The 20163-nt window shown below is 31.0% G+C and overlaps 1 protein-coding gene across 1 annotated transcript in view; it reads left to right on the top strand.

The window, feature by feature from the left end:
• Positions 1-20163, top strand: part of LOC132742788 (nucleoprotein TPR-like) — a 76112-nt gene that overhangs the window by 47367 nt on the left and 8582 nt on the right. The window contains exons 28-37 of the mRNA XM_060731262.1: positions 83-250; positions 727-810; positions 1089-1193; positions 1426-1488; positions 4064-4075; positions 5565-5807; positions 6223-6684; positions 7067-7318; positions 7798-8040; positions 17456-17539. Coding sequence (XP_060587245.1) covers positions 83-250; positions 727-810; positions 1089-1193; positions 1426-1488; positions 4064-4075; positions 5565-5807; positions 6223-6684; positions 7067-7318; positions 7798-8040; positions 17456-17539 — 1716 coding nt within the window. The remainder of the gene's footprint in view (positions 1-82; positions 251-726; positions 811-1088; positions 1194-1425; positions 1489-4063; positions 4076-5564; positions 5808-6222; positions 6685-7066; positions 7319-7797; positions 8041-17455; positions 17540-20163) is intronic.

The raw sequence follows: 20163 nt of genomic DNA, 5'->3' as shown, positions 1-20163 counted from the left end.
AAATAAGTATAGTAAAGTTTAGAAACATCATAATGATGTAAGTTATTGCTTATTTACATTTTTCTCACCTGAACTTTTGCAGATGTTGAAAGCAGAAGATGATATTGAGAAATTAAAGGCAGAGAACTCCAATCTGAATAAAATAAGTACATCAACGACAGAGGAGTTGTCTTCCCTGCAAGAACAAGTTCATCAGTTAGAACTTGACCTCACCATATCTCAGGAGAAACACAGGACTTGTCAGAAAGAGGTAAACTTGTAAACTAAGGGAACTAACTTAGTGCTGTCATTTAATCTAGATTCTCTCCCTTGAATTGTAACTTGAAAATTATGTAGCATAAAAGAATGTAGATAAGTGTTTTCAGAGCTTGCCTTAGACCTGAAATTAACCATAGAAGCTTGATTGGACTGGAAAGTTTCAAGGAAAGTGCATATAGGGTATTTTTAAAAAATAAGCTTAAAGATCACCATGTGATCTTTACAGATTCTGTTGAACCAAAAGCCCGAACTCCACCCAACCTCAAATTGTTAGGAAAGCAAAGAGAGGGTTTTTTCCTTAAATTTCATTTTGAAGTGTCTCTCATTATATTTAAGGTATACAGCAGTATATAATCATATTTAAAGATAAAACTACATATTTTATGATAAAATTACATATTTAAAGGTAAAATTACATATTTAAAGGTAAAATTACATATTTAAAGGTACATGTAAAATATTTTTCAGGTTGGGAGTCGGGATCAAGCTATATTGAAGCTTCAGACAGAACTAGACACGACGGGAGAGAAATACTCTGGGGCGGTTGATGAGGTATGTATACTTGTAAAATGAAGTTGAAAATTATTCTAACTCGGTAAAATTACACCAATGTTTAGAATTTGTGAATGACTAAAGCCTTTTTTGGCAGTTAGTATATATGAAAACTTAAATATTTACTGCCAAAAAAAAAAAAAGTAAAAGAATAATTTTGTTACAGAAAACAACTTACATCATTATAACATTTACTATAGTGTGACTGGGGTTCCATCAAATCTACCTGCAACTGTTTCAATTGCTTTTCCCTTATGCATAACCTGTTTGTTTTTCAGTGTAAGATCCGGGACGATGAAATGCAGAGGTTGAACAATAAAGTGAAGCAACTTCAACAGGAAATACGCAACCTGAATGCCGAGATCGAGGACCGAGATCAGAAGGTAACCAGCTTTACTGTCTATTTTTGTCTTATAAATAACTGAAATATGTTCCAGTGAATACACACTGGTCACTCTCATTTTGCTATGACAGCTTTCAAAAGTGATGTTAATTTTAATTTGATTGTTATTTATACTTATATATGTGTCTGGAAATTAAAGTTGGGAAATAAAGTATAATGTTAATGGAATCGGGAACCAGACTAATAAATTTCATTTTCTTAATAAATTTTAGGGGGCCAGGGACCAGAAAACTATACAGCAACTTCAACACGACCAAGAAATCACGCTACAAGAGGTAACCATAGCAATCCATTTACTTTCATTTTATACCTTTATATATTTTACGTAATTTTGCACTTATTTTAAATGGAATAATGAGTATATGGGCAGGTATTTTGTACTTTTATTAGAACACACTTAGGTTTATAGGTAGAGGGTAGCACAAGGAGTGTTTTGTAGTTATATTAAAAGTTTTCTGAACGTTTAAACAGGTTTTAATTACATTAAAAACAAATGATGAAAAAACTTGAAATATTTTGTCATTAATTGGAAATAATCTGGTACTTAGTAATATAAAGGAGTTCTTACCAGAATTAGATGGATAAAGTTTCTAATTGTAAAGTGATTTATTCATAAAGGTTCGGAACAAAGTTATTTTTCGAATATTTGAAGGCTTAAGAATCAAATAAATATAAGCAAATATGAAAAATGAACACTTCCGTAAAATTTAATTTCATACATGATTTCATACATATTTTCATACATAACACATCATATTTAGATGCAGTTTTATATTATAATTAATTCTAATGCAGTTTACAACAGTACGAAGTGCAGTCTTTTTTGACATAAAAATGTATTGTTTCTTTTTGCAAGATATCTTTCGAGGCCGTTTTTTCTCTGAGGAAGAAAGGGGATTAGCTTCTTTGTCTGTTTTATTTTTTTCCAATCTTTTTTTTGCTCAGAAAATTACATTTATGTGAGACAAAATAGAAAATATATTAGTTTAATTGTTATTTATTTGATTGATTGAATTGTAATATTTTTTTTTAAAGATGTAAATATTTTTGTCAATAACATATTACTTTATATCCAATTTTACATGTGCTTTATAAATTTACATGAATTTGAATTAATTTTTATAAAGAATTCATGAATTTTCATGAATTTCTATATGAATGAATTTATGAATTTAAATGAATATAGATTTATATATGAAAGAATTTATAAATTTACATGAATATAATTTATATTCAAAAGAATTTATGATTTTACATGAATAATTTATGTATGGAAAGCTAGTCCCCTTTTACATTGACCAAAAAAAGGAGGTTTATAATCAGTTGAGGTAGGGAAAAAAATTCGGACATGACTTTGAATGGGGCATGTAATTGTTCTTTTTTATTTGGCATGACCTTGTTAAAATGGTAGGTTTTGACTAGACCAGTTTTTGAAACTTTTCCTAAAATTTCTGCTAATATATAATTAGCGTATAAAAGTCTTGAACAAAAGTCAGTTTATTACTTCCCTTTCATTAACAATAGGTAATTCAGAAGAAACATTGGAGAATAATTCCCCATTATTTGCTTATTTTTGATGATTTTTCAACTGATCTTGCATCATATTTGTAATTGATAAATTTTATCTCTTCCCCCCCCCCCCAATTCTTGGACATAAATTCCCAATTTCAAAGATGATTATTGTTGTAGAATGTGAGGTATTTCCATCTATAGATAAAGACAATGTTTTTCTTACTTGAAAATAAGGAAGATGGCATAGACATAATATACCTATGTATATATGTATATAATTTCCAAATTTTTGTAGAAAAAAACATTGCAAAATGAAAATTTCCCAATCCCAAATGTACGAATATTATTGTTCCCTTAATACTGATAGAGAAAAAACCAAAAACATCCTAACGTATCTATTATTGTTTTACCATACAGCACTGTTGTATTGAGGCATGTTTCACCTTGTAGCACTAAGGACATTGTCAATGTAAAAGAATGATAGAAAAAAAATATCAGCATTTTTTTTGCTTTTACGTATTTTTCCTGCACTTCTGTTATTGGGATTCACTAGCATATACGAAAGTTACTAAATGCAGCCAGATATATCAAGTGAATACTATGTTCAATTTGTTAGCTCAACTATGGGAAGTATAGGGAGAGCTATTGTACTCACCTAGGTGTAGGTGTCGCCATCACACTTTGGTTAAGTTTTTGAACTTGTAAGTTGGCATCTCCTAAACAACTGAAAATAATGGATTGAAACTTTCTTACATGTGTTCTCTGTGATAATGTTATTTATTGGCATAGGTCCAATTACTTTGTCACAGAATTTTACTTTTTACAGAGTTATTGCCCTTTTTCTTACTGTCATGTACTGAGAATAGTTGAGCATGCTGTCTTACAGACAGCTCTTGTTATAGTTTAATTTGATATGTATGATGTTTTCGAATGTTAGGGACAGACTTAGAGTATGAGAAATAGATTTGCATGAAGTTTTATTACCCGATATATTGGCTCGTCATTGGTTTATGTTGGACTTATTTACCTCTAAAAACTTTTGTTATTTAACACTCAGTGATGAGGTTAATGCCCTACAGGTGGATGCTCTGTAGAAATTGTACCCATAATTGAGCCATACATTGTTTTGTTGCAAATTTTCCAGTACATTCAATTATTTATAGAAAAAAAATGCAATTTTTCATAGCTTATTTAGCCTCCTTATGGTGAAAATGTGGGTGGGGTAGATTTTATTATTTTAGCATTATTAATCTATATTAATCTATGTCAACAGGATTTATACAGGCAGTTTATTGTAGTTTTATTTTTTTGTCTTGATTTTTCTCCTTTTTTTCTTAGACGCAGCACCAGGTAATCTTAGCGAACTGTTCACTGAGATATTTTCAACGCTTTATAATTGACTACAACAGCTTTTGTTCCACATGTATAATATGTCACTAAAACAAAACAATAAAATTGATGTTATTTTTAGCTTTCTATTAATCACATTATTGTTTGAAGCATTTTCTGCTAATCAAATTTTTATTCCACTGCAATATTCAGTTTTTATTTATATGAAAAAAAAATCTTTGTTTTCAATGCATGGAAACTATTTTATGCATTTTATCAAATTAACAACAATGTTACTAATACCATTTTTTTTTTGGAGAGAATTTGTTGTTTTTATTAATGACATAAGATTAAAGTTAAAAGTTACTAATTAAATTGAAGAAAATAGTTTATATTTGTCTAATGTTAAGTCTTAATTTATAGATATGACCCCTTTTTGTCAGATTTCATTGACATGTATCTTTTTTAGAAAAGAATTACGTAATAACTATGGACTTTAGCAGGAGGTCTTTGTGGGAGGGGCCTCTGGTTACAGTCACTGATTTTGGACCACTGGTTTATGACTATTGTGAGTTAAGTCCCACAAGGGACATTGGGTTCCTTCATGTGTAGAAACTATCCACAGCTGACAAATGAAAGGTCAATAGTCCTATTCGGGTGCATGTTTGTGCCTGAGGTCTTCCTCCACCAGTATGTCTGGACAGCCCGCTTGTGCTCTTAACAGTATTGGTGTGACTTGAATCCAACAACAAAAAAAAGAAAATAAATAAATAAATTTTTGAAAAATAGATTTGGGGGAGGGGAGTGGTTATTTGCTAATCTTAATGTGTCAATGAAATCTGACTATCCCCCCCTTTAAAATGGATTAAAGAATTTTCTTGGTAAAGGGTACTTGTAAAATTCTGTCTATGTTAGAATAATGTTAGAAAAATAATTTCTGTTCTACTGTTCGTTAGAAATTGACTGAAAAAATTGTAGATATGTGTTACTTATGTCTTGTTATTTATGTTAATACACATGTATAATACTGTGCTCTAAACAAATATTGTATGACAATTTTTGTTCATATTAGATATCTGAAAAAAAACATCAACATGGTTTGGTTCTTTTTCTTGATAAAACTTAGTAAATGTCATACCGGAAATTGAAGGCTGTGCTAAAAATAGAAATGTATTTTAAATGTGATAGTCCTGTATTATCTCCCTTTACTCTATCTCTCTTCAGTAGATTTGTCTAAACTCGTGCTCTCTATCCAGGATATTTCATTTTATAAATATTTATATGTACGACTTTCAGAAATAATGGTAGTTTAATCATTGAAATATTAGGATAGATGTGGTAGAAAGTTAAAGATTTAATTTTAACATTTTTTTCATGGCCTAGCTTAAGTATTTAAAAAAAAAAAGAATTATTTTTCAGTCTGAAATGATGTCTTTTTAAGGTTAAATGAAGTTTTTCTTTTAAATTTTGACTATTTAACTAATTTTTAATATCAATTATTTTTGTTTAGATAAAAAATCACCTACGTTCCATCGAGCAAATGAAAACCGACATGCAGGTCATGAGACAGACCCACAACCAAGAGGTCAAACGTTTCCAAGGTGATATCGAGGAAATGAGGTCAGAGGTCAATAGTACAAAGACGGAATTAGAAGACACTCAACAGCAGAATATGGAAATGTCGGCCAATATAAAATCTCTGAATGATGAACTGGACCGGTTCCGACAGATTCAAGAAGAGTCTTCCATTGATGTAAGTCAAATTTACGATAAAAACACATTTCTGACACCTGGCTACAGTATGATATAAGCTGATTGGTTTAAGACTATGTCTGCTTAAAGATTTCTATTTTCTCATCATTTTCTCTCCATTTTCATTTGAAATTTTTAGTTGAATCTAGTCATTTACAAAAAAATTGATTACAAGACGTGCATGTTATAAATATCAATTTGCCGGCAGGTCCCTTAAATCTTTTTTGAGCATTGTCAAATCAGAAGCAAATGTTTTGAATCAGGAATTATAAAATTTCTTGGTTTCTTATGTGAAAAAAAGAAAGAATATATTCTAAATCAGGATTTGTTGAATATAAGGATGGTTTTATCATAAGTTGCATTAATATTTTTCTATAAACATGATTTATTGGAATGTATAATTCAATTATTTGCAGACCCAACGTCACTTGGACAACATAAAACACCAGGATAAAACCATATCAGACTACAAGCAGCAGATTCTTGTTCTTGAAGACCAGCTTCATAAAGCCCAAGAAGAACTCCAAGTACTTGACACGACCCTTAGTAACTATAAACAAAAATACTCTCAGAGTAGCAACCAGGTGACGCATCTTGACGGCACCGTTAAAAACTTGCAGGAGAAATTAGCGGAGGCGAGAAATCGTGAACTAGAGAAGGATCAGACTAATGACGCGTTGAGAAATGACCTAGATAACTTGAATAAGATGTTCAGTGAGAGTAAACGCGAGGTCGAAAAGTGCGAGGACGTCATAGAACAGTTGACACAGGAGTTGAACTCGTCACAAGAGGAACTGTCTCTGACACAGAACAGGTACCAGGAGGCGGAAGAAAATATTAAAAACCTGAAGGATAAGAATCAAGATCTACAAGCTGAGGTAAAAAAAAATTGTTCATGGCTGAATATTGTATGAATGTTTGTGTACTTTTACCAGACTTATCTTGATGTCTTACTGTCAGATTTTCTTGTGCTGTATTACAAACTAGTTTCAAAGAATAACCTCACTGATTTATTCTGTCAAAATCAGTCACCAGATAGTTTGAATGCTTTTAATAGTGAAAAGGTCATTTTGACAAAAGTTTTCTTTTTTACGTCATTTCTAATATTTAGTATCAATGAGCTATTCATATGTTAAATGACAACATCTACAGAATTGTTTCCCTTTGATAAACTGTCTCAAGTTGCTTTTCAGTTGGGTTTCTGTATAGCTACTGTTGTTCAAAAACCTTTAATAAATTTTTTATTATCTCCATTTTCAGTCCCTTAAGTTTGAAGAACGATCTAAAAGGCTAGAAAATGAGCTACACACATATAGAGGGGATCATAATCACTCGGATCAGGAGTTTATTGAGAAAGAAGAGAGAATTACACAGTTAGAATACACACTGGACGAGACACAGAACGAGTTACACAACAAGTTACGTGTTCTCTCCGATCATCAAGATCAGCTGAATGAGCTTAAAGTTGACTTTGCAGGAGTTCGAGAACAGAAAAACGCAGCTTTGAAGGAGGTATGTTGAAAAATATCTGAAAAAATTAAAAGATCTTATTCTGGTTATGCAGTGAAACCTTTGCACAGCAAAAAAAACGCTTTACAGTAACAGTATCAATTGTTTTGAAAGTAAGAATTCCCCTCAGCATCTCTGGTAGTTTTTATTGTTTTTTTATCTGCAAAAGAATGTTGCTCATAAATTAATAAATTTTAGTCTAAAGTGAGATAACTTTGAAGTTAGATGGAACGATTTTTTGCCTGACAGACTAGAAGCTCCTATGTCCCCGCCACCCCCATTCACACTATATAAAACTTGACTTTTGTAATAACATACTCTTTTAATCACTATAATTTATACAAAGTTCATTTATAAATATTTCTGACTGTAATTCAATAGGAACTAAATTGCAACTTTCAATAATATAAACTTATTAAATGCTCAGTTCATGTGAGTTTGACACTACATATTACATTGATTTTCTTTGTTTCAATTTTTAGATTGACAGGCTCGAGCAGAACTGCGGTCATCTACAGATGAACCTGGCCAAGAGCCAAGCTCAGAATAAAGAAGACATCCGGCAACTAGAGGAACACATATCCAAACTCGATAACAGTCTACGTCAGGCTCAAGCCCGAGGCACGGCACTAGAGCAAGAGATTGCGAGAAAAGAAGATCAGATCAAACGATACGAGTCAGAGATAAAGTCACTGAGGACAGATATTGGCAACAAAACGGAAGAGGTAAGAGGGATTTTTTTTTCTAAATGACATTGAAATTGTGTTTTTATCTGATTTATAGCTACACATGTATTTTAATCTATTGTTTGATCTGAAGTATTGTCCATGGCTCACTGCCAGGATCTGAGATACAATGAAATGAGTGCAGGAAGAAATTCATTTACAGTCAAATGTTTGATCAAGATCGGCTTGCAATAAAAATCCAATTTCAAAAGCAGCTGTCTGAATATGAATATTTTTGAAAAAAATGTTATGTTTATAGTTTGATTGTACAATGTACAAATTTATAATATTAATGAACTTCCTTCTTACAGCAATATTGTCAGATTTACTTTTGATATGATGTTTTCATTGTTATATATTCCTAAAATTTGCTTTCAATAAAAGATCACCCCTTAAAGAACAGCCCTTTTTTTATACCGCCTCTGAATCATTTGACAATATAGCTTATACCTGGCTCACTAAAATTTTACTACTGGGCTCAAGTTTGACCTAAAATATCAAAGGAAAGCACTAACATGGCCTTAACACAGGATATGAATTTAATCTTACTGCTGACTGTGTTCTGGCAGATATATAACTAAAATTTCAAACAAATACAATAACAAAAGTGAATTTCACTGGATAAAAGCGACCACTGTCTTTGGATCAAAACTACCACAGCTATTAGATCAAAACTACCACTGCCACTGGATCAAAACTACCACTGCCACTGGATCAAAACTGATTGAAAAAGATGTAGCAATCAATACTGGAAAACCCGAGAAAAAATCAATATTGTGTAAAGTTATTTTCTACAGATGTATTTTCTTACATGATGAAAGATAGTTCATATCATATGCTAACTTAGTAAAAAATGGCATCTAACACTGGTTTATAATTATTTATTGATAAATTATTTGATTCAAAGATTTTTCAACCTTGACATGATGTGCCAGGCAACTTTTGGTAAGTTCCAATATCAAGTTTTTCATTTACTTTTATAACATCATTAATAGATTATTTCTGAAATTTTCTGCTTATCTTTTTCACATACAAGGTGTTACGAAAAAAGTAGTTATGAGCTAAGTGATAACTACCATAAATAATGGTTAAGTAGTATTAAATGATCACCCACTTTCAGGTGTGCACATAACCATCGAAAAGTTAGGTGAGTTTTATACACTCAACAGATTTATTGCAATATCGTCTCTTATACCTTTTTGTTCGCCTCATAAATAGCAATCGAAAAGGTATAAATTCTTCTTTACTCCCGCCACGGCCTTTAAAATATGCGGTAGTCAAGACACTATGACATTCTCTAGTGGATTTGAAGTCTTTATTGAAGAATAGGACATCAATGTTTTAGAATGTTTCGAGTGTTTTATAGTTTATCTCGAGTGATTACGTAGCCAAATGCTGATATACAAGAGACTATCCAGGATCAAATAAAGGGAGGTAATCCATACTGGATTATCATGGAAATAAATTTTTCGCGGTGTACTAAATATGGGAGAAACATGTTGAAACATGAGCTATGTGATGATCTGTTATTGGGGTTGAATCATTTATCTAAGAGATTTTTACCCCCAATTTTTCATGAAGTATTTAAAAGATTTTAATCTCTTTATGGTATTTTTAGATTGCTATTTGACATGTCAAACGCAAATGACACATGTTTACTTTCAAGTACATGCAAGTGTATTAACAATAGTTTTGAGTCCATTACAAAGAAAATGCATTTTTAGAAAAAGATTGAATTTGTGTTTGTTGAAACTATATCATTTTTAGCTCGACTATTCGATAAGAATAAGTAGAGCTATTGCAGTCACCCGAGCGTCGGCGTCCGCGTCGGCGTCGGCGTAACCACTTATGTTAAAGTTTTTGTAATAGTTCAAATATTTTCAAAGTCCATTGACATATGGCTTTGAAACTTTGCACACTTGTTAACCATCATGACCCCAACCTGTAGACAGGAGGAGGTAACTCTATCAAGCATTTTGACAGAATTATGCCCCTTTTTCGACTTAGAATTTACGTTAAAGTTTTTGTAATAGTTCAAATATTTTCAAAGTCCATTGACATATGGCTTTGAAACTTTGCACACTTGTTCACCATCATGACCCCAACCTGTAAACAGGAGGAGGTAACTGTATCAAGCATTTTTTTTACTATCAAGCACTAAGAATAGTCGAGCGTTGCTGTCCTACCGACAGCTCTTGTTATAATTTAAAATACTTAAAAAAGAATGAAGAAGAAGAAAAAAAAAAATTTGTAAGGAATATCTTTCAATTATGGTGATGAGGATGATGATTGCAATGATGGTGATGTTAATGATATAGATAATGATGATGATTGCGATGATGATGATGATGATGATGATGATGATGATTGCAATGATGATGATGGTTATGATGATGATGATGATGATGATGAATGATTTCATATGTGATAGTAGATACTATACAGCACAGTATTTATAAAACGTGTTCATTCTAGTTTTTACAGATGTATACACTTACAATACTAAAAAGAAATTACAGTAATTTCCTGCTGGGTTTCTTAACTTAGTCTCAATACCAATTGAAAGGATGACTTCTGAATTATAACCCCCCAACCCCAAGACCAATAAAAGAATGTAAACATTGGTATCATAAATGATTTCTCCAGTAAAATAATATTATCTTTTCATGTCCAACAGTTATAGAACAATATTGATATTGGTTGGTATTTGTAGTCACCGGTCAAGTTTTTATATCGGCCAGTAAAGTTAAACTAGTATTATATTTGTACAACAGGTATTTATCTAAAAACATGGCGCAACTGTTCAAAGTATGGTGAACCGAGATCTTTAAGGCAATGAAATTGAGAAAATATTGAAAAGAATGGTAAAAGCTAAGTAGAATTAGATATATCAAGGGTCTAATGTAAATAATAATTGTGTGTTTGTAATGAGATTGGAGTTTTTTTTTTCAACATGATTTATGTCGCGTGCATTGCGATGCATGTTTTTCTCGATTTCCACCTGACTACATAAATAAATAATACATGCAACGCCTATTTTGGGTATTGTAAATATATGTCTTTATTAAAAATGTTGGGGAGATAGGTAAATAAACCAGGGACTGCGATACAATTTGAATGCATATAAGTTCATGAAGAGGAACATTTTCCATCTTCATTTAAAACGTATTTGATCATAACTAACAACCTGCTGAATGGACTTGCCCAGGTCTCATTTAAACATAACTAGCTAGGCAAGGAAACCCATAGTAAACATTAAAAGTTTGGCTTGCAGTTATAAATTTCAATGGCTTTATTTTTACGGTCATTTTGCTCAGAGTAATTTGTGTAATTTTTCACTAATTGCCAAATTTTTGCTTTCACTTTGAGAAGTTAATTGGTAGGACTATAACTAAATGTCTTCCGATCAGTAAATAGAAAGATTACTATGTTTGTGTATAGCTGTATATGACTAACAACTCAGTTATGATAATTGATAATTTTTGACCTGTTTTACCCTTGGAATGATAGGAAAGAATATATTTTTAAAAAAATGAGAGCAAAAACATTGCAACAAAATAACTTTTTATATGATTGTGTACGAATACATTTTTAACAACAGGTTAACTTATAATAATAAGTTATTCATTACATAATGCTGAAGAAAAAATTATTTTAATATCAAAGAATAGAAATTCGATGGAGTGAATTACTTAATCACACAGAAAAAATTAATCCAAATTTGAAGAGATATTTTTCAAGAATTATAAAAATATATTATCGATAACGCATAATCTTCAACTTTATATATAAAATCAGCTTTGAATTAATTTTTTGTAAAATTATGCCTTAAAACGTGGAATTTTAAAGCTTTGTTTGTAAGTCTGTCTTTCTTGTTTGCTTTGAACCTCATTTTTATGCATTAAAGGATAAAATTTGTCAAAAAGTCGTTGCATTATTGCATAACAATGACATGGGGATTTTTGCAGTTTGTCAATTTACTGATTGTGGGAAAAATAATTTGAAGGTTGTGTGCGAAACTAACGTATCTCTGTTCATTATTCCATTGCAAATAAGCTTTTATAGTGATGGCATTCTTTAAATTTTTGATATGCTATAAACTGTATAATGTTTTGGATTGGTTATCATAGTTTTATTGTTTCTTGTAACATTTCAATCTTGCAGAAATCTATACCAGTCAATTTTCAAATGTTAACACATTTTTTCTGAATTTCTTTGCTTGACCAATTCTAAAATAAAAAAAGAATTCAAAGGCCTATCTAATAAATAGCACTTTAAATTTTTGATAATCGTTTGAATAAATTTGTAAGGGTAGCCCTCTACGATTTTTATCTATGGTTTGTCTGTTTATTGTTGTCTTTGTGCTGGAATAAGATTATTTACATTGTACGAGTAAACAAAGGCGGGGAAGAATGGGAAGCCGGTTAGGTGCCGGATTATATTTCTCCCTGGTTGATAGATAAGGTGTTAATAATGTTTGAAGTTTTGATTAAATTTTTACCAGGGCTATCTGTGCATAAGGTAAAAAGTATCCAGAAATAACAGTTAATAAATGACTAAGGAATTTTTATTGAATTTTTATATTTATTGAATCTTGACCATTTAATGGACTGGTTTTATAACAGTCATAGTATTGTGGCATCGCTTTGCCTCTTAAAGTGAAGACAAACCTGCATGACATGGTTAGAATATTTTGGCATCATTGTTTATTTAAGCCATGTTTTGAATGTTTAAGCATTTAGTGTTATGACATTGCCTTTACTCTTTAAAAAAAACTTTTTCTGAATTGGAAATTTGATTTCACTTTGCCACCAGTCCAGAAGCAGGGTCAGTCCATAGAAAAATTCAGAAGGTTAAGTTTATAATTACATGTACACTTTATTTGAAGACTTAAAATTTTCATTTTGCACTATTGAAAACACAAACAAACTCAAAAATGCCAAATATTGATCAAATTGTTTGCAATAGATCTAAAAAAAGAAATAAATAAACAATTCTCTGACCATATGATTAAAGACCTTATATCTTGAAATCTTCTTTTTAAAGTTATTTAAAATCATTTCACCCTTCAGTAATTAAAATACTCTATGATTTACAATACCCAATATTTATTTTTCAAATTTTCCCTCCGTGTTGACTACAAGCAAAAACCTGCTAGATTAACTATAGTCTGTTTCAAATTTTATATGTAATCAGTAAATATTGACAGTCCTTTAAAAGAATGACCACCTATAAGGCATGTGATAAATTTTATTTAAAGTGTATAAACAATGAAATGAAAAGAAAAGTCAATATTTTTGGTGAATGATTTGGAAAGAATGCTTTAAAAGTTAAAAAAAATATTACAGAAACCATGGAGACTTTAAAAGAAATTTTTCCCAATTATTTTATCTATTCTTATGAAATAAAATGAAAAAAAAGGGGAATATTATTTTAACGATGATGTGAAATATTTGAAACTCCTCCGTATAATTAAATTTTATTAGTTGGTTAAATCTTAATACTTCCACGGTTTAAGTTATAAATTTTGAAAATTTTCTTTAAAAATGATTGAATGAGTTTAAGGTGCTGGTTAAATAGATAGCTCTGATAATTGACCATTGGCAAGATTTTTTCATATTAAATTCAAGTTGATATACTCCCTTCAAGTTGACGTTAAAATTCCACTAATCAGCTTTTCGAAATGACCCTTTGACATAACTCTTCAAGTGCCTGTAAACTTTCGCTGATAGATTATAGTTAATTTTTGCAAAGGACTTTAGATAGTATTAAAGAATAGATAAGACCCTTGTAAAACAGATAGGAAAAATGTGAAATTAATCGGAAGGAAAAATATCTACCTGTAACAAATTACTCGAATGACGTGAAAATTACATTTTGTTTATTTGGTATCAAAATTAGTTTTTTGCTTGGTCTTTGAAGATATTTTATTTAGGTCCTCAAAAAAAAGTGGAATACTTCCTAAAGTGCCAAGTAGTTTTAAAGGTTTTCGATATTTTCCGAAGTTGAATTATATCTTTAAACGTACACACGAGAGTAGAGTAAAATGTTTATTTAATGGTGTATATATAGGTAAACAGACTATAGATAAAGTACAGTGGTTATCGGTATGTCACAGTTAAGGTATCGTCATGTTTCGAGATACAAGTGATTGCATTTGAAGAACCGTTATGTTAAACGGATAGAACTTGAATCGAACGAGACAGAATATGGATAAACTCGGGTATCTAGTCACTGGTTGTGGAGTATTGGAATTTACTTGATGCAGGGTCGTACAAAAAAAAAATTGTGGAATTTTATTTCAGTCTGTGTATGGTATATTAAATATAGTCTTTATAGTAAAGTTTTATGGAATTAAGAAAAAAGTGTTATTATATTAGTGAATTAAAGTACATTTGTGTAATGAAATGTAAATGTAAAGGATGGGGTTTAAGAATTAAAATAATTGTGAGGTGCTTATAACAAATTGTCATGATAGATTGATTTTTGGAATTTTATGATTTTCAAGGAATCAATATTCAACTTTGTTGTGTGTTTTGTGGCTATTGATATTTGTGGAAATATGATTATGGAGTTACTTACATTGTCACAGTTTTTTTCTCTCTAAAATTCTGCCGTTTTCTTAAAAGGGGAATGGTATGATTGTAATTTAGATGTCACGTTAAAAAAGTTTGAGATTTTTTGCCTGTCAGTCGATTTGTTAAATTGATTTTTTCTTCTTCTGTTAATGGCATGTAAGCAATGAGTATGAAAGTTGAATGAATTGTGCCACTTGATATCTGAAATGTGACACATGACAAGTAAATTATGTGATCTGTTCATATTCACATAAATTCTTCATTTTCTTTGCTTTTATATCCAGATTTTAATAAATTTTATTCTGAATTTATATTAGGATACTCTATTTTGATCAGAATTTAAATTTATATTAGAAAATTCATATTTTTTGTCAATATAAAATTTAAACCAAAATATTAAACAAAAAAATTTAATCATTTTTATCAAATTCAAGCATGTTGAAAAAAACATGATCTCGTTTTAATGAAAATTATAGAAAAGCTGTTACAAGTATTAGCGTTTCACACTCGGCGATTAAAAGTTGTTCTCACTCATGACTTTATTTTCAAAAGTTACGACAGATTGAAATATTAAATTTCCTACAGTGCTTATCACAAGATTGCACTGGTATAGACGTTTTTCAAGCCTGACTTAAATGATCATATTGAGGTGTCCGTTTATTCAATAAACGTAAATTTGCAATATCGATTTTCATCCGATTTTTATGACTTTATCTCGAGGTGAATAAAGCATGCATTATGGGATAATGATGTTATTTTTGCACCGCTGTTTAAAGAAATGAACCGAAAGTGGACGATTATTTATTTATTGCTATTTTATTACAGTTTTTCGATACATCTTAATGGATTCTAACAATATGGTTGATTGTTGCATAAAGTTTCATGTAGTGAAATTCGAAATGTTTCGATACAATATGTTTTGAGAAAATTGATTTCGCCATTATTTATAAATACGACGTTTGGAAACGTGTCAAGACTTTTAACTGGTGGAAGTCTATTGAAAGTGAAAAATACATTTTGAACAGTTTTTGGCAGGTCTTTGAAGTACAAAAATTTGACTCGATAAAAGAACGTACACATTTTTATGAAAGGGAATATTTGATGAAAGATTTTATTGGTATGTAAATAAGAATATACTAGTAATATATATAAATAAATGGGACTGATTCGTTTTTCTAAACGTGACATTTATCATATGGAATTTCTAGTTCGGATTCTAGTTTACGTGTAAAACGCGGATAATGGAACTAAAAAACAATGATAGATCAAACGTTAAAAGATCAAAGTTTGTGAAAGGCTTTTAAAAATATAAAATGACAGATATTGTTTGAAGTTGTAAAGTATTGATGAAATTTTGAGCGACACTGAATTGTTTCAATCAATTGTTGTGCGAGTTCATCGGTTCTACGAGATTTGTTTGGTTAAACATTTCCGCCCGGCTTCTGATGTTGGATGTTTCCCAGCAGATCTGTTTGCGCAAGCATTTAATTGTTAAATGCTGGGTGTTTAAAGTTTCAAATATTGATGAATTGATTTGCATTTTCACTTCTGAATAGCGAGGTTAATAAACATTGGAGATATCTTCCCATTTCTCTACAATTAGTGTAATTGGCACTGTGTAATAAATGCATTAGGGGGGTCTTATGTTGCAAGTTTTATAGACATAGTCTGTTGTTAATGCATTGAATGCTTTGACATGTTGAAAGTTACATACTGGGCTGTTTTGCCAGCAATTTATGAATAAATTTCTTCTCTTTTTTCAATGTTCTTTGGTATGTTGATTTTGTTTCATGGAATAAAAATAGTATCTTTAAACAGAAATAAGGGTTAAATTCTTGCTATGTGTTTAGAACTTTATTGGTAGGAAGCAATTTGAATTTTATCATTCATTTATTTTTGTAAATTTTGATTCAGGTTTGATTTCGATGAACATGAAAGTTGGTAATTTAGGTACCTGAAAGACAAAAATGGAGTTAACTGACTAGATATTAGTGAAAATAATATAAATCGGTGATGCTTTCATGTTAAAAATGGCATCTGAGGATTATTTGTGTTCACCGTCGAAGTCGTGGTTGGAACGGTACGAGGAATTAGCGGACCGATCATATCCAACAGTGGTAGTTGAAGACGTCATTGAACCGTTCGGTCAGCCATATACCTCTACTCCATACAAACCCCATGGTGGGGATAGTAGGGACCAAAAAGGGGTCAGATTTGATACAAGTGCTATTCAGAACGATGGTAACGACACGGAGGAGAAAAGAAGGTCAAGGTCGCCGCATCGAAGCATGGAGGATGTAGAAGTGAATAGTATAAATGAAACAGGAAGGAAAAGTCCGTACAGGTCGGGTAGAGAGTCTATAGAAGACATTGTGTATAGATACACACCTAGTAGAGACCTTTCTTTAGCGGAAGGTCGCAACACTGCCATAAACAATTCACAGGAAACTGTTCAGCCACCTCCTATAGGATCCCAAATGACATATAGTCCATACCGTGGACCCATTCAGGATGAAATTCATACACAACCTTATTACGGCCCCATAGTTAGCACAGTAAGAACAAATTTTAACGAACCTGACCCAGCAGTTCTAAAGGGGTCGGGGAAAGCTTCGGCCATTATAAATAAAGTTCATAACAAGGTTAGTGAGGAAAGAATAGAGGAATTAAGTGCTCAATATCGTGAGCGAATGTCAAGAAAGTTTAATAATCATGCTAAGCAACATCACAGGAGTAAATCTGACAATGCTGTTTGTGACCTTGATGAAAGGTCAAGGTCAAATGGTCGTAGTATTGATGATAGGATGTTTAGAAAATATGAAAATGCTGTGTTGCAGATTGAACGGTTGGAAGGTCAGATAAAATGTCTCAAGATGGAGGTGAACAGTTTGACGGCAACCAAGAAACAGGCAGAAATGAGGGTGAGTAAAAAACTTTGTTTCGTCCTTGGTTTTTGATAAAGGGAGTTAAATTTTGTCTTTGAATGCTCATTTATATTCAAGATGACCTTGAAAGCATTGGGGTGAAAATTCATCGAAATATGATCAAAACTTTTAATATTTTTCAACCTATCTGAACTCGTTGAATTCTGCTTTATTGATAGTCAAACTAAGTACCCAAGATAAAAGAAACAAATATGGTTCAATTATTAATGAAGTATGGCTTGAAGGTGGAATTGAAAAAAAACCCAACAAATTTCCAATAATAAAAGGAACTGCTGCATAAAAAGTCAAGCATTTATACTTACCGAGTATGTGAATTTAAATTTTAAGCTGCTATTAAAAGTTGATATATTTAGAATTAATCACATAATCTCTTAATTGGATAGATTATTTAAAGAATATGCCTTATAAATGCAATTAAGCAAAATTTTCTGAAAGCTGACTAGAGAAAACTTTGAAACTACCCCTGCAAGGAATAAAAATGATAAATTCAATGAAATTTTGAAAGTGAATATTTGTGCCCTGTGTCATAAATTAAGGTTGATTATTAGCTACCAATTCTTTAAGAGTATATAATGGAATTGTTTAATAAAGTCTTTCATTTATTGACTTTTTCTCCAATAAGACATGACATAAGAGGTTTTATTAGTTGTTGAAAAGTAATATATAGTATTACAAGATAAGAAAAGCATATAAACTTAAGACTAACTGGCTCTCTCTTATAATACTATTTGAGTGGTGAATACTTAAATATGGCTGGCTAACCTTGGTTCCATCAACATAAAACTAGACTAGCCTATACATCCATGCAATTTGTCAAGGTAGAAATGGTTTTTCTATTTTTTTTTTTATATAGAATTTCAGGATTTGCTGTTCAATTTTATTTTTCTTGAGACTCTTGATATACAGAATGGGCCATTCCCAAGTTAGAGTTAGACTAGTTCATTACTCAAATTTCAGGGGCGAAAGGCTCAAGTTAAATGCAAATAAATTATAGATAGATACAATGTACCTAAAGTACCTTTCTTGTACCAAATTTCAAAATGAAAATATGGTGTACAAACAAATATTTCGAAATCTTCTCCGATTAAACATTCCAATTTTGACTGTTTGCACTTGCTGTATTGTATGTAAGACCAATATTTGAATAAGTTTTAATATTCTTACTTTACACATTATGAAATCGTAAAAGACGGCTTTATGTTAAATAAAAGTGTCGCAGGTTTAAAATTCAATACTTTCATTTTCTTATCCGATCAATTAAAAGACTCGAGCTCAATGATGAGATTATATGAAATACTCTTCTCAGTGGAGGAAGGAAAAAATAAAGTGTCATTCATTATTTGTAAGGAATATCGGAGATTAGCTCGTCAATTCACCTTCGACCCCAGGTTTTGAAAAAGTAAGCCAGAAACGTGAACAAAATGAGTTTTCATGGCTTTAAAGAAGTTATATTTAGAGTAGTAAAGGTGGTACACTGTATGTAGGCTTAAAGGCACACCATGGTCCACTTTTGACAGCATGAATTTTATGTCAAATCATTTTGATTTGTGTTCGAGGATAATCTAGCTTTATGGAAAATAGTATCAAAGCCTTTATTTTAGTGAGAAAAGCCATAAGTACTTAAAAATCTAGAAATAAAATTATAACAAATAAAAAAAAATGGAAAAAAAGAAAGAGAAATTGTAAATCACTGTGGGTCTCAAAAAAAGCTGTTCAATTACAGTATTTGCTACTTTTGATTTGAACAGAATGAAAAATTTACCCATTGTGAAAGCCTTGTATAATAAATGTATAGAAAAAGGAAATCTGTTATTTGATCTATAATTGGTTTAATTGAATGAAATTGAAGACTTCCAGTTGTAAAAGTAAATTGAATGGCGTAATTGTGAAATGCTAGATTCGAATGAATAATGGACGGCCCACAATTAAATAATTTTGAAAAGAAATTAAGTTACAATACAGAATAAAGTGTCTAAGTTTTCTCCAGGCTTTGTAGATAAAGCATTTTATATTTCATTGCTTTCAATAAAAAAACATTCATTTAAATCAGTGCATTTTTCATTTTTGTTGTTAGGGAAAAGAATTTAAGTTTGTACAGAATTTATTTTAGTTGGATTGTGTTAGAAGTTATAAGCATATTGAAATACTATTGTAACTTGTTCCTGGAACCAACAAGTACTAAGCAATGACTGTAAAGTTTCTTACCTTAATGAAACAATGGCTTGCTCCTAACAGGGTTTGAACCCAAGCAGTCAGTATTCTGATGAATATGATAGAAAAAACATAAAGTTTTGCTTAAAACTTAGAAAAGCAGTTGTTATGGTTGTTAACTTTAAACCACTTGCCCCTCTCACTATGGTTTTGATCCCGATAAGGACTTTGGATTCCTTCATTTGAGGCAATATCCAGCTAGCTTATGGAACGTCAGTGATTCTATCCAGGTTCCCCGTTCATGCCTGAAATAATGCACAGAAGGGCACCTGAGGTTTTCCTCCTCCAGTAAAGCTGGAATGTCGCCATATGACCTATACTGTGTTGGTTTGACATAAAAAGCAACCAAAAAAGAAGAAAAAATCATTAATCAAAAGTAATTAATCAAT

This window comes from Ruditapes philippinarum, unplaced genomic scaffold, assembly GCF_026571515.1.
Source record: "Ruditapes philippinarum isolate M1 unplaced genomic scaffold, ASM2657151v2 ctg57_1_1_1_1, whole genome shotgun sequence".
NCBI lineage: Eukaryota > Metazoa > Mollusca > Bivalvia > Venerida > Veneridae > Ruditapes > Ruditapes philippinarum.
This window is presented reverse-complemented; position numbering and strand designations above follow the sequence as displayed.